A 12,952-nucleotide genomic window follows, 5' to 3' on the forward strand; every position below is an offset into this window, starting at 1 on the left:
TTATGCTGCTAGCTCCGCTGTTAGCGTGTGAAGCTAACGGCACAATTCGCCAACTGCTCTGTGTAACCGACGCTGCTCTTTTAACACCCCTGCTCTGTGCATTCCCATATGAGAGAAGCGCTTGTCTCCCATATCACACTACTAGCTGATTTGTCTTATTTTGTTTATAAGTTCCAGATTTGTCTTGCATGCAAACAAACGCTGATTGCAACCCCCTGCCTTCTTGGGGCTCTCCTGATTGAACGTGCTCCGGGGATTAAAGTGACCGGACAATTATATATTTTCTGGTTAGTGCGAGCATTAACACTGCGAAGCTATGTAAAGAGATAGAGCATGTATTTTGGCCTAGTCTCGCATTGCCAGCCTTATCTCCACAGGGCTGCAGAGTAACATCTGACTACACCACAGATACATTCTGGGATGGAGAAAAAAATGCTTTGGGTTGTTTGCATTCCTTTAAACCAATCACAATTGTCTTGGGTGGCGCTAAGCTCCGGACGCAGTGACAAAATAGTCTCAGGAAGGGACTTGTTTTGGTGTAACATTTGCACCCTGCAAAAGAAAATGCCACACACAATATTAAATGAAGTTAACTGTTTGCACAATACAGCAACATGAGCTATTTAAATTAGCTGGATACATGGTTAAACGTCATTTGCTCCTATCAGTGTATTGCCATGTGCAATCCCACCAATCGGTCCCAAAACGTCCCTGTTAGAGAGTAAATGCCATAAACATATTCTTTGTAAATCTTTACAATCATTCCCCGAAAGAACCAAGCAGGCCTGCACTGTTGCACGATCCCAATTTTCATCAAAACATGCCATTTTCAGCGTGTAGTTTGCTAGCTCGGAGATTCTGGTTGTTGTTTCCCGTAGCAAAGGGATTTTGATGCAGCACAAAGAGAGCAGAAGGTGAAGGACATCCGGCATTCTCTATCGTATCTCTCCACGTTACATACAGTATTCCATATGTACGGGGGATGATCCCCCTGAGGTCAGGTACGTGGATACTTCTTTAAGACACACCAGCTTGCCCGGCCGCGCCCTATGCTATTTTCTATAAAGCACCTGTGCTGGCGTGGAATCACTGATTGTTTGATCTCCACCTGAACTCCTCAGGTGGAGATCATTGTACAGAAAATCCACATCCATCTAATATATAGAGATTTCTTTGGGATGGTTCATTATTGTTACAATATAAAGTGTTGTACTTCTTTTCAGCTCCATGTGTAGTAAACGGATGTTATGTATTTATGCCTTATTTCATGAGAAGAATGTGATTGGTGCAGACCCACAGCCACTTCCTATTAAAATGGTTTCAGTGTCTATTTGCCTGATGAAGGTCTAGTACCGAAACGTTGCCATTCAATTGATCTTAGCAAGTTACACTGCCATTTTCCTGAATTTTTTTTTCCAAAGTTGGAACAATTTTGCTTATGTTACATCAAGCAACAAATCTGATAATTGGTAGGCTGTTTGATTACTCTATCAATCCACACCCACACAGTCCTGATGAAGCTCATTTGAGAGTTAAAGTCCTACTGTAATAGATAATACCTAATGTATTTATAACATTGATTGTTTCTTAATTAATTCTGAAGATTTTATGTTTTGGAGAAATTCAAAATTGAAGCCAGGCTCAGTTGTATTGCTGTCTGTGCTTGCCGATCCTTTCCTCTCTCCTCAGAAATTCATACATTCGGTCAAATACTCTTTTGAGTGATAGTTTTACATGCACACCGCTAAAATAGGCAGCCACAACCTCACTGGATGTTTTACAATGTAGTGATTGTTCAGGTGTTCTGACTGTTTGCATTGTTGTGAAGAAACGCACACAAAAAAACAAGGAAAACAAATGTCCAGCTTGATGTGTTTTCATTAGCTGGAGTATGTGAAATAGCTCAGCTTCATACATACACACATACATACATACATACGTGCGTGCAGCCTCTTTTTTCTAATGTTAAATAGTTATATGTAGTATGTGGTATTTGTTTCTGTATTTATTGTTTGTTTATTTTATATTAATGTTAAATATGTTTATGTATGAACCAACAACCAAGGCAAATTCCTCGTAAGGGCTACTTACTTGGCAATAAATCCTTTTCCGATTCTAATTCTGATTCTGATTCAGGGAGAAAAGCTCACTGTATAAGAGCTCCCCCTGGTGGATGATATATGAACTTCTCTGCTGTTTGTGCAGGATAATGAAGTTCCATGTAGCCAAAAAGAAGTTTAAGGAGACCCTGCGTCCTTATGATGTCAAGGATGTGATCGAACAGTACTCTGCCGGTCACCTGGACATGCTGTGTCGCATCAAGAGCCTGCAGACCAGGTAGGAATGACCACAGGCCACACACACTGCATGACAACAGAGTACCCCCAAGGATTCTTCAAGTTCATTTTAAGACTTTTCAAGACATTTTTAATACCACCTAGGATGAATTTTAAAGCCAACTTCATGGTCGTATCAGTGTGGATTCTAAGCCAGAGAAAAGTAAAAGTATTTACCATGTAACGTTACCTGAATTTGATTAAACATTTTTGTGAATTGTGTTTGTACTCTGATAACATAAAATGAATACAAAAAATGTCACATTTAGAGCTTGTATACTATGAAACCAAAAATACAAAATAAAGTGAATTAAAAAAAAATTGTGGGGGTTGAAAAAAAAAACCACAAAATATTTCTTTATGACGTTACGGCATTTATTTAATCCTATAATAGGACAAGTAAAAAATGTAAGACGATATTGTAAACGATATTTAATACTAATAATAATCAAAACGAAACTCAAATACTTTTAAGGCCTTATTTTTAGAATATTAAATGTGAGACTTTTTAAAGGTGCCCTGCCACACAAAACCGTTTTCACTTGTATTTTTTGAAACATGTTAGGTGCATATGTGTTTGTGTTATGTCGTGAATGTGAAAATGAACTGCTACCTCCTCTGTCAGCTCTAGCCACTGAAAAGAAATAAGCGGAGAAATCAGGCCAATTACAAAAGCTGGTCAGTCTGACGTGGTATTGCCTGAGCTCATTACTATTGATGAGTTTGCCCAGTTGCGCTGGGTAAAGGATGCTGATAGCCAGGCTCTCATTGGCTAGCCTTTAGCCAATCAGAGTCAAGCAGCTTAGTTCGTTGAATATTAATGACAACTGGCACAAATCGAGCTGAGTCTTCCTGCAGGTTTTCTATACCACGCTAGAATGGCTTGAAACAAGGTAACCAAGGCATTTTTTTCCACAAAAAATATTATAAAGTCCATGGTAGAACTTCCACAAAGTAATGAAATACGTGTGGCAGGGCACCTTTAAATATTTTTAAGACTAGAGATGTATGCCCACACTCAGGGCTTTAAATTACCACCTGCCAACCCGCCAAATGTGGGTAAAAATTACCTTTGGCGGGTAACATTGTAAATCTAGTAGCCAGTTTGGCTGGTTGATAAGGAAGCAAACAACTCTGTGTCTGTTTGAATCGGCCGGCTGCAGAAACGATGCAATAAGTCAGAAATGTGGGCGTTTTTTGTGTTTGGCTTGGAAACATAATATTTATCTGGCAACACTGCTTGTAGGACTAATCCTACATTTCCCATGAACACTATGTTGTGACGTGGGCTACGTGCCTAGCGTGTGGTATCGATTACGAGAAGATGAACAGAATGGTGCAAAACAAACCAGAGGAGCTGAAATCAAAGTAAAGTTAATTAGGAAAAAAAACAAAACCAAACATGGCTAGTGAAAAATCTGATTGGCTAGTAATTTGAAAAATGTACTAACCATGTTGGCTGGTGATTCAAAACGTGAATTTAAAGCCCTGCCCACACTGTAACTGATATGTCTGTATCTTGGTGTGTATGTGCGTGCATGTGTGTATATGTGCACCTGCACTCATACCTTATACATGCATGGGTATATGTGTGTGCATATGCGGGTGTCTGTGTTTGTTCTTTGCATTTTTGTGATTTTGTCTGTGCGTTTTTATACATGTGTACCTCTACGTGTGTGTGTTCCCTTTACTTTCCTCACAGGCTGGACATGATAGTAGGCCCACAGCCCCTGAGCAGCCGGGCCAAGACCTTTTCCTCCCCCTCCCTGCCTGTCTATTACAGCCAGGGCAGAAAGAACTCCACCCAGGGGTCAGAATAACACCCCCATCCTTCACATGTCCTATGGGTTCAGTTTGCTTGTCATTCATTCAATTCAGGAGGTGGTATGCTCATGTATTTGCTCCATAGGGCAAATATGAGAAAATGGCTCAATATGGTGGAAAATAGTAAAAACTACAAATTTGATGCCAGGGCTCTAGATTGATTGCCTGATATAATATAATTTATGATTTCTTGCTGTAATGGCCGTGGGATCAAAACATTTGGTTTTAGTGGGTTATATTGGGGACATCTGGGTCTGAGTGTGTAAATGTACTTTGAATACACAGTTTATTTTTGACTTAAATATAGGAACTGATGTTGAACTTCCAAAATTTGAGGAAAAATTCACACTCTTACCCAAAATCATACCATATGCATTAATGGTCCATTTGACCATTTGGTTTTCCTTTCACAAACGGGTATTAAAAAACAAAAAATAAGTTGTTGCTTGATTTTCATTTGAAAAAACAAAATTTAAAATTGAAATACAAGGCGTTTTTTCCTTTTCATGGTCAAAAGCGATGACCAAAATAAAAAATAAATAAAAAAAAGTGTTAGTGTTAACTCGTTTTTTGTTTTTTAATACTCGTTTATGAAAAGAAAATCAAATGACCAAAGAAATAAAAATGAAAAAGACAAAAATATCCCTAGTGAGGCTCAAGGGTTAAAAAATAGAAAAACGGAAATATCTGGATTATAAAACAAAGTTCAACTTTCCTCTTTGAATTGATTGACCTGGAAGTGCACTGCTCTTTTCTCACAAAGTTTCCTGTCTTTTCCTGTCCTGAATATGAAGTCATCCACTAACAAAACTCAAGAAAAATGCAATATATTGAGTTTGGTTCTGTTCAAATTTGCACTACATTTGGATAGAAACCTCATTAGTGTTGGCTAATCACAAAAAAAACATGATTTCTTGGAATTTCAAATGTTTTGCTCAATTAATACACTTTTTGTGACATTGCATGTGTCTGGTATGACCACATCAAGTGGCAAACCACAAATGTATAAAGACACACATTCAAGAAAGACACACTTTTAGATGGGAGTCTAGGTTGGTTTTGGAAGATCTTGTCAAAGCTTTAATAGTTTATTTCTCCAAAATGTTGGTGGCATTATAATTGCATGACATTGCCTTGGCTTCTATCTCTGCCCTGTGTTGAATTGAACCCTGTTCATTAACAAAGGAAACTGTATTAACCAGATTCTGCTGAACCTCACTGGATTGAGCAGGAATAGTGTTATGTAAGAGCTGAATGAGACAAAGACACTGAATGTGTGCTGTAAAACTAAAGGAATACAAGACTATTCAGTATCAACCTCTTAACTGTTTAATACACAAGAAACACATTCAGGAAACATGTTTGATAATGTTTTCTCATCCAGTGAGGAAGTCTAACCTCTCATTTGCCTGTATTTGTTGGAAAAGAAGCTGTGCTTGGGGTAATCTATAATTCTGTTGCAGTTTCAACCTTCCTTCCTCTCTGTGGGCTGACTCGCGGATTTCCACTTTCTTCACTTTCTTCTGTCATTAATGTCTTATTGTCTTTGCATGTGCTTGTCTGTGTGTGTGTGTGTGTGTGTGTGTGTGTGTGTGTGTGTGTGTGTGTGTGTGTGTGTGTGTGTGTGTGTGTGTGTGTGTGTGCGTGCGTGCGTGCGTGCGTGTTTGTGTGTGTGTTCCAGAGTGGACCAGATCCTTGGGAAAGGCCAGATTCCTCTGGATAAGAAGATTCGGGAGAAGCTGCTGTCTGATGGAGATATTTTAGAGGACATGAGCATGCTGGGTCGAGTCTGTAAGGTGGAGCGGCAGGTCCGTTTTCTGCTCCTTGTTTTATTTTCTAATTGTGTGTTAAATAACCAGCAACCAGTATGCATTTACTCTACACGCTTCTGGCACAGAGCCATTCTTCTTATTGATGTGCAGTGGCCTGTAACTGGTTTTCATGAATAGAAATAAGCAAGTTAGTTACACCAGAGGCATATGGATAATTCCACATTGTGAATAAAATATAGTTCTACTGATACATTCACATTTCCTTCTTAACAAACGTTTGAAACAAGCAAACAATGGACACGTTGTACCAGTGTACACTAGTGTCCGTACTTAGGTAAACAAAACAAAATGAATCCACATTAGCATCCCCACTGTGTGTGAAGCACCCCCACTTTGGGAACCACTGAACTGGCGCTTAACCACTGCTAGTACCAACTCTGCTTGACTCGGCCGCGGTGCCCCGTCCTCCATTTTCCATTGCAGATTAATGGTGCGTTCATGCCACATGGGAATATCAGGGACCGCCCCCGTGATTACGTTGTTTTTCCGACTGTCAGCGTTCACATGGTCGGGATGCGTGTTCTTTTTCTTCTGTTATATTGGCGTTTGACATAACAACTTGTTGCATGACTGCCACCAACTGTTAGCCGTAGCCTAGAGCATCAGGTGTGTGTGAAAACATGGAGGCCACAATAACAAAAGAATTGCTGCTGTTTTCTTATGCGAGCATACAAACAGCACATCGTCAGGTGTTTGTGTTATCTGCAGGACAACGAACGGGAAAGGACACGGATAAGTGTGTTTTTTATACATAGGCCTATTTATGAATAATTTGAAACATGTTATGTCTGTGTATGTTTCTTGGCAGAGACGTTTGTCCACAATAAACAGTTTATTGTCATTGAAATATTTTCAGTGAACCAAAGTCGCCTACATCAAACGTCAGTTGTCAACAACACGTCACCAACTGGGAAACTCGGTTAGCAAAATCTAGCCCCAGTTTCCCACCTCTGATTCCCACATGAAGTGACGTGAATGATGACGTTTTCACTGGGAAAAATGTTTTTCCGATGCCCACGAACGCATGGTTAGTAGCGTGAGGCGAGCGTGGCTGGTGGTCATATCGGCGCCGCAGGAAACTGCCGCAACCTAACACGACACACAGAACAGAACATCGAAGGTGTGTTGTTGTTTTCGTCATGTGGCTGTTGCCACAGCAAGAAGACAAATTTTGTTTCAAAAGAAGCTGGAGGCAGCAAAAAAAAACACAGCTGGCTAAACTATTTAAAAATGGCAGATTTGTTCAGGTCCGTCGCTAGCAATGATGACGCAGTGATTAGTGACGATTCTCTCCGACCAATCAGTAGTCTGCAGGTTTTCACGTCACCTTTTGGTATCGCCTCAGCTCGCTTGGAACCTTGACGGAGTTGATACTAAAAAAAAGTACCTGTTAGCTACTACCAGGTACTTTTTTTCAAAATGGAAAAACAAAAAAGGCTAGGAGAGTCGAGGCGAGTCGAGCAGGTACCATGTAATGGAAAAACGCCATGACTTTCACATTATCTGCAAGTAATACTGTGAAATAGTTCAGTGTTACAGCAACAAATGTGGTAACATCACAGTTGCAACAATGCTACAGCTGTTTGTGAAGTAATAGTAGTATGTAACTCCGCCTAAAACCTAAAATGTCCCTTTTTTGTGCGTAAAACCAAGTGCAACTATGAATTACTATAACTATACCAATGTCTCTTTAAGGAGAGACTGTTGCAATGTGCGCCATGATCCCATATTGAAAATATATTGCGTGCAACCCCACCTCTTATGCTACCAGAATAATTAGAAAATGTGATAATCATATACAAAACCGTATGCTTTTTTTTTAGTACATTACAACTTTTGTTTAACTGCTTTGGGCACTTTGTCCCAGCCCACAACAGTTTATCTCTTAACATCTGTTGTACTATAAGAGCTTAAAAAAAAAGAAAGAAATGATATAACAGTATAATTATGCACAGAACAATGGTACCTCTAGCAAAGTTGATATGCATTATTCAAAAATAAATAAGAGTTGCACCTTTGCTATCACCCTCCAAGACATGCCACAGTCCTTTCCCCTTCTGGGCTTCACCACTTGTTTGAATTTTAGGTATCCTGTCCCGCATTTCCCCTCTGTAAAAGCTCCCCTATGTCTCCTTTTCTTTAATAAATTGGTTAGATGGCTTACAGAGTTTCTCATACACCCCCAGTTAGTTTTTTTAATATACTGTATATGTCAATCTCTTCATGGACATTCATTGTAGAGCTGGGCAATACGGAGAAAATCAAATATCACAATATTTTTGACCAAATACATTGATGTCAATATTGCCGCGATATTGTAGGGTTCACTATTGGTGCTTTCACAACAAATTTACATAATGAGATTTTAGATAAATAATTATCAATAATGTGGATATAATGACTATGTCGGTAAAGGCAAATAATAGAAAAACTAGAACAGTCTGCTGAGTTCAGAAAATGACATCACTTTACTGTAATGCAGCCTTTAAAGCCTCTGAACCCCCAGACAGGTGATTTCAGTTATTCTGGGTGATTAGACTCTTTTCAGGTTGAAGGTGGGCCAGAGCTTTGATGGGAACTTATTAGGTCACAAATTCTTTCTACTAATAAGGATGACAAAAGCTGTCATTTGTCCTGCCCTAACAGGTGCAACAACACTAACAGTGGACTCAGGAAGATGTCAATCACTCTAAGTCTAACCACACCCACACAGTCCTGGAAAAGGTCCAATCAGCCACATTAACTATAAACACCTGTGTGGTTGTTCAGGGCCTTTAAAACCAGGACAAGACAACACTCATGTCATATTTTCTTCTTAACAAATGTTTGAAATAAGCAAACAATGGACACATTGTACCAGTGTACCACTGAACGATATCCAAAAATTAAGACGATATCTAGTCTCATATATCAATGTCGATATTATATCAATATATTGCCTAATACATTGTCCTAATACATTGCGCCATATTCTTGATCCAAGGACCAATTGTAGGTGCCTCCGTTTTCTAACCTCATGCTTCCTTATCTCTGCACTCCTCCCTCCCATCCTCCCTTTCTGTCCTCCCAGGTCCAGTCGATCGAGTCGAAGCTCGACTCCCTGCTCGACATCTATCGTCAGGTTTTGCGCAAAGGCTCGTCTTCGGCCCTCACGCTCTCCTCTCTGCCCCTGTTCGAATTGGAGCAAACCTCTGACTACCATTCCTCCATCTTTAACAAGGACCTGTCCAGCTCCACCCAGGTCAGCAGCGGTGGAGCACTTCCCCTCGGCAGCAACTCTCACCCCTCCCAGGGAGGACTCCATCTCATCCTGGCGCCGCCCAATGAGCTCAACCTCAATCTCAACGCCTCCTCTTCCACCGGCCTCACATCTTCCTCTTTCAGCCCGTCTCCATTGCCTCACCACCACCACTACCGTCCTCATTATCATCCCCACCCCCACCACCACCACCACACCCAGGCTCAGGCCACCACACCTGAAAGTGGCACTGAAGAGGCTGTGGGGAGCTCTCCACCCATCCTCACCCCAAACAGTATCAGCGGGGGTGAAGGAGGAGTTGGAGATGGAGGGTTTCCTCTTCTGGCGAGGCTTCCGCCACCACCCCCTCCGAGCCGGAGTGGGGGCCCGAGCAACTTGCCACGAGCCACTTCCGCAGAAGTGTCCCCTGACATGGAGGACTTTTGTGGAGGTTTGGGGATGCAGTTGGAGGGCAGCAGTGTTGGGGAGGACTTTGGCCTTGGGTTGGGGCTGGGCAGACTGGGGCAGAAGCTACAGGGCAGCGCCAACGCCAACGGCAGGCTGAATACAAAGGATGAGGGCTCCTGGAGGAGACAAATGAGCCTGGAGCTGCAGCCCCTGGTGCCACCTGCCCCGGGCTGCTGCTCTGTCCCCAGCCAAATGGACCGAGGCTTGGGCAAGTCCATGTCGGTGCAGGACCTGATGCAGGCAGCCCCAGGGACTGTCCAGGATGCCCAGCACGGCCACGGCCTCTCATCTCCGAGCCCCAGTACAAGCAGTGACTCGCCCATTGGCTTCCACAGCTGTAGCCAAGACCCTGGGGGAGGAAGGGGGGGTGGTGGTGGTGGTATAGGCAGGAGTGTTGGAGATGGATGGGGTGAGGAGGACCTCTTTATCAGCGATAGGGACCTGGAGGCGCAGGGGTTTGAATTCCTATCACTGGGGCCCGCTGAAGGCCACACCTACTCCTCGGAGCTGCTGAGGACAGAGAGCAGTGTTGGGGCAGGCGCCCGCAGCTCTAACCGCAGCCTGGCCAGTGCTCACACAGCCTCGCCCTCCGCTGACAACAACGAATTGCTGAACATGCCGCACGTGCGGCTAAAATAAACTTGCCTATCTGTTCAGAAGGCATGCAAATCTCACCTCACAGAGTTTTTAGCCTTTTTGGAGGGGAGTGGGAGTTTGGGAATATAACTGTGGGAACTTTTTTTTTGTTTATTTTTATGTTGATCCATTTGATAAGAATCACAGTATTTTCATACAGGATGATCACATACAGTATGGCATATCATTGCATGAGTTACTCTTAGTTTTATGGTGTAATTGACAAATCTGAGATAAAAGATGAAGATGTGCACAATGGGAGCACAACCCCCCAAACCTGAGACTTTGCTATTAAACTAAGCCAACTAAACTTGGTCCTGAAAGACGGTTGGTTGATACTGTACAGTATGTGACCTTAAGACAGAGCATGAGCATTGCATGTTTTCTGTCAAGAGTACTGATATTAGCAAGAAATAGTTTACACTTAAAGTAAGAAGGCATGGACAACAAACACTTTCTTTCCATATTGAAGTGAATGTTACCTTACCTCTGCCAAACGTTCAATTTCAATTTTATGTCCATAACATTGTCTGTTTTAGAAAACCAGATAACCTCCTTAAGATTATATCCTTAAATTATATGAATTACTATCCTTAACCAATGACTTTGGTTGCCCACAATCTTTTCAAAAATCCTCCACACCTGGGCCATAACAGTGTACATGCTAGTTTTAGTTTGAAAACTACAGGTCTTGAATTGTTAGCATTTTTTCTGACCATTTCCAAATGAGGGCAATACAGTTTTAGAAGATTTTTTAAATGTATTATTTCTACAGTTTTAGCAATCCATTGGTTTGCAATAATGTCCAAACAGTAAATCAATTAGCAGACTCCTGAGACATGCTTGAGTTATGTAATATATTACAGTGAACATCAGGCCATTTTTGTCAATTTTACATGATGTGGTTATACAGTTTAAAATCACTGTAAAATAAATTACTTGAATGACTTGAAACAAGCGAGTTTGAAAAGTCTGCTAACTGATTTGCACCATACTACAGGCAAAATACTTTCTATTTCTATTACTATTTCTGAAACACAGCATGTTAAGTCCAAACAAAAACTAAAACATGCAGAACACAGCACTGGTGATGTCATTTCATTTATTTTTTCTTATTTTAGTTAAACTCTGAATTGATGTGTATCTTAATCTGGAACTCTTTGACAACCATAACTTGTTACTGAGCAGTACCGCAGGAAAGACCAAACAGGAAAGAAATGTCAGTGTTCTAACTGCCAAATATTTGGATGCTTATTAACGATGTCACTTCTGCCAACAGCCAACTGTAGAATGAGGTTGAAAGCACATACACGCATGTACACACACCTGTATACGCACACAGGCAACTGTGACTCTACATGTCCATTATGCTGGGGAGGGTCTAAGGTACAATCCAGTCTAGATGAGAGGAACAAGGAGCAGAAGTTGCTTGTTCTCATACCAATTTTGCCCCGGCTGGTTGGTTTTCCAGCCAATAGTCTAAATCTACGACGTTCCACTTCTAGGATTGCTCTGGTGCTGCCGGAACTTCCGTTCAAATGTCACTCTTTTCGGCCGGATGTCCGTTACCTTCCTCTTTCCTTGTGTTGTAATTTTAAACTCTGGTGGATTTCTGAGGACTATGGTTAACTGCTACTCAGACCTCTGCAGGGTAAATCCAGACAGCTAGCTAGACTATCTGTCCAATCTGAGTTTTCTGTTGCACGACTAAAACAACCTTTGAACGTACACACGTTCCACTAAAACAAGTTCATTCCCAAGTCTATTTTGCAGAGGCACAGTCCGGCGCTTAGCACTGTCCAAGACAATTGTGATTGGTTTAAAGAAATGCCAATAAACCAGAGCACATTTTTCTCCCATCCCGGAATGCTGTGTGGCAAAGTAAGACTATCCTGCCGATGACAGCCATGAATTGAAACACATTATGAATGTCATTTCTTGGTTTAAAACAAGTTTGACGTTTTGTCAGAATATGTGTTTTGAGCGAAGCACTTTTGGTTTGAAATCTTTTGCCACCCAGTTTTCTTTTTTACCTTAAAGGGAAGATATCTTATAGCTTTTTTTTCATACAGTGTAATGTGGGATTATGTTTGCTTCCTTGAAGTGGACCCACTGCAGAATGTATTCCTGTTGCATGGTACAGAATCAGGTAAATAATTATAGTGCCACAAGCTGCAGGTAAATACTACCCATAAAGCATCCAAAGCCTCAGTGGAATAATCACCCTTAGCTAGCAGTACCTCAATATAGACCCATATCAAAGACCCAAATATATTTTCAAAGGAGGCTTGGGGTCAGTTTGCTTTCAGGATGTGGATTTTACTTTCTTTCAGATATTTAAATATATTTTGCATGAAGAGGTTGTCATATCCAAACCTATCTATAACTGAGAATGATTGCCACAACATTAAGATAAATCCCTATGTACGGTTCAGCCTGATTGCATCAGAAGTCAGAAGACCTCAACATGTGCAGTACATACAGTATATTGGTGCCTTGCTTTTGTGGTACATCTCCATATCTACAATTTCCTGAAAAGTGCATTATGTCCCTCCGAACAGAAATGGTCGTCTTAATTTTCTCTCCTTGTAAATGTTCTGACATTTTACGTGTTTTTA

The 12,952-nt window shown here is 41.2% G+C and overlaps 1 protein-coding gene across 17 annotated transcripts in view; it reads left to right on the forward strand.

The window, feature by feature from the left end:
• The window catches only part of LOC116039680 (potassium voltage-gated channel subfamily KQT member 5-like), a 181,489-nt gene extending 169,555 nt beyond the window's left edge, over positions 1 to 11,934 (forward strand). For 6 of the 17 annotated variants that reach the window (XM_036000732.1, XM_036000731.1, XM_036000727.1 and 3 more), the window contains 4 exons: positions 2,206 to 2,337; positions 4,039 to 4,146; positions 5,842 to 5,968; positions 9,063 to 11,933. In XM_036000732.1, the coding sequence (XP_035856625.1) occupies positions 2,206 to 2,337; positions 4,039 to 4,146; positions 5,842 to 5,968; positions 9,063 to 10,337 (1,642 nt within the window). In that variant the 3' untranslated portion in view covers positions 10,338 to 11,933. Of the gene's footprint in view, positions 1 to 2,205; positions 2,338 to 4,038; positions 4,147 to 5,841; positions 5,969 to 9,062 lie in introns of all 17 variants that reach the window. The other 11 variants (XM_036000737.1, XM_031284641.2, XM_036000736.1 and 8 more) reach the window with 5 other exon arrangements.
• Positions 11,935 to 12,952: the final 1,018 nt, after the last annotated feature.

This window comes from Sander lucioperca, chromosome 4, assembly GCF_008315115.2.
Source record: "Sander lucioperca isolate FBNREF2018 chromosome 4, SLUC_FBN_1.2, whole genome shotgun sequence".
Taxonomy (NCBI): domain Eukaryota; kingdom Metazoa; phylum Chordata; class Actinopteri; order Perciformes; family Percidae; genus Sander; species Sander lucioperca.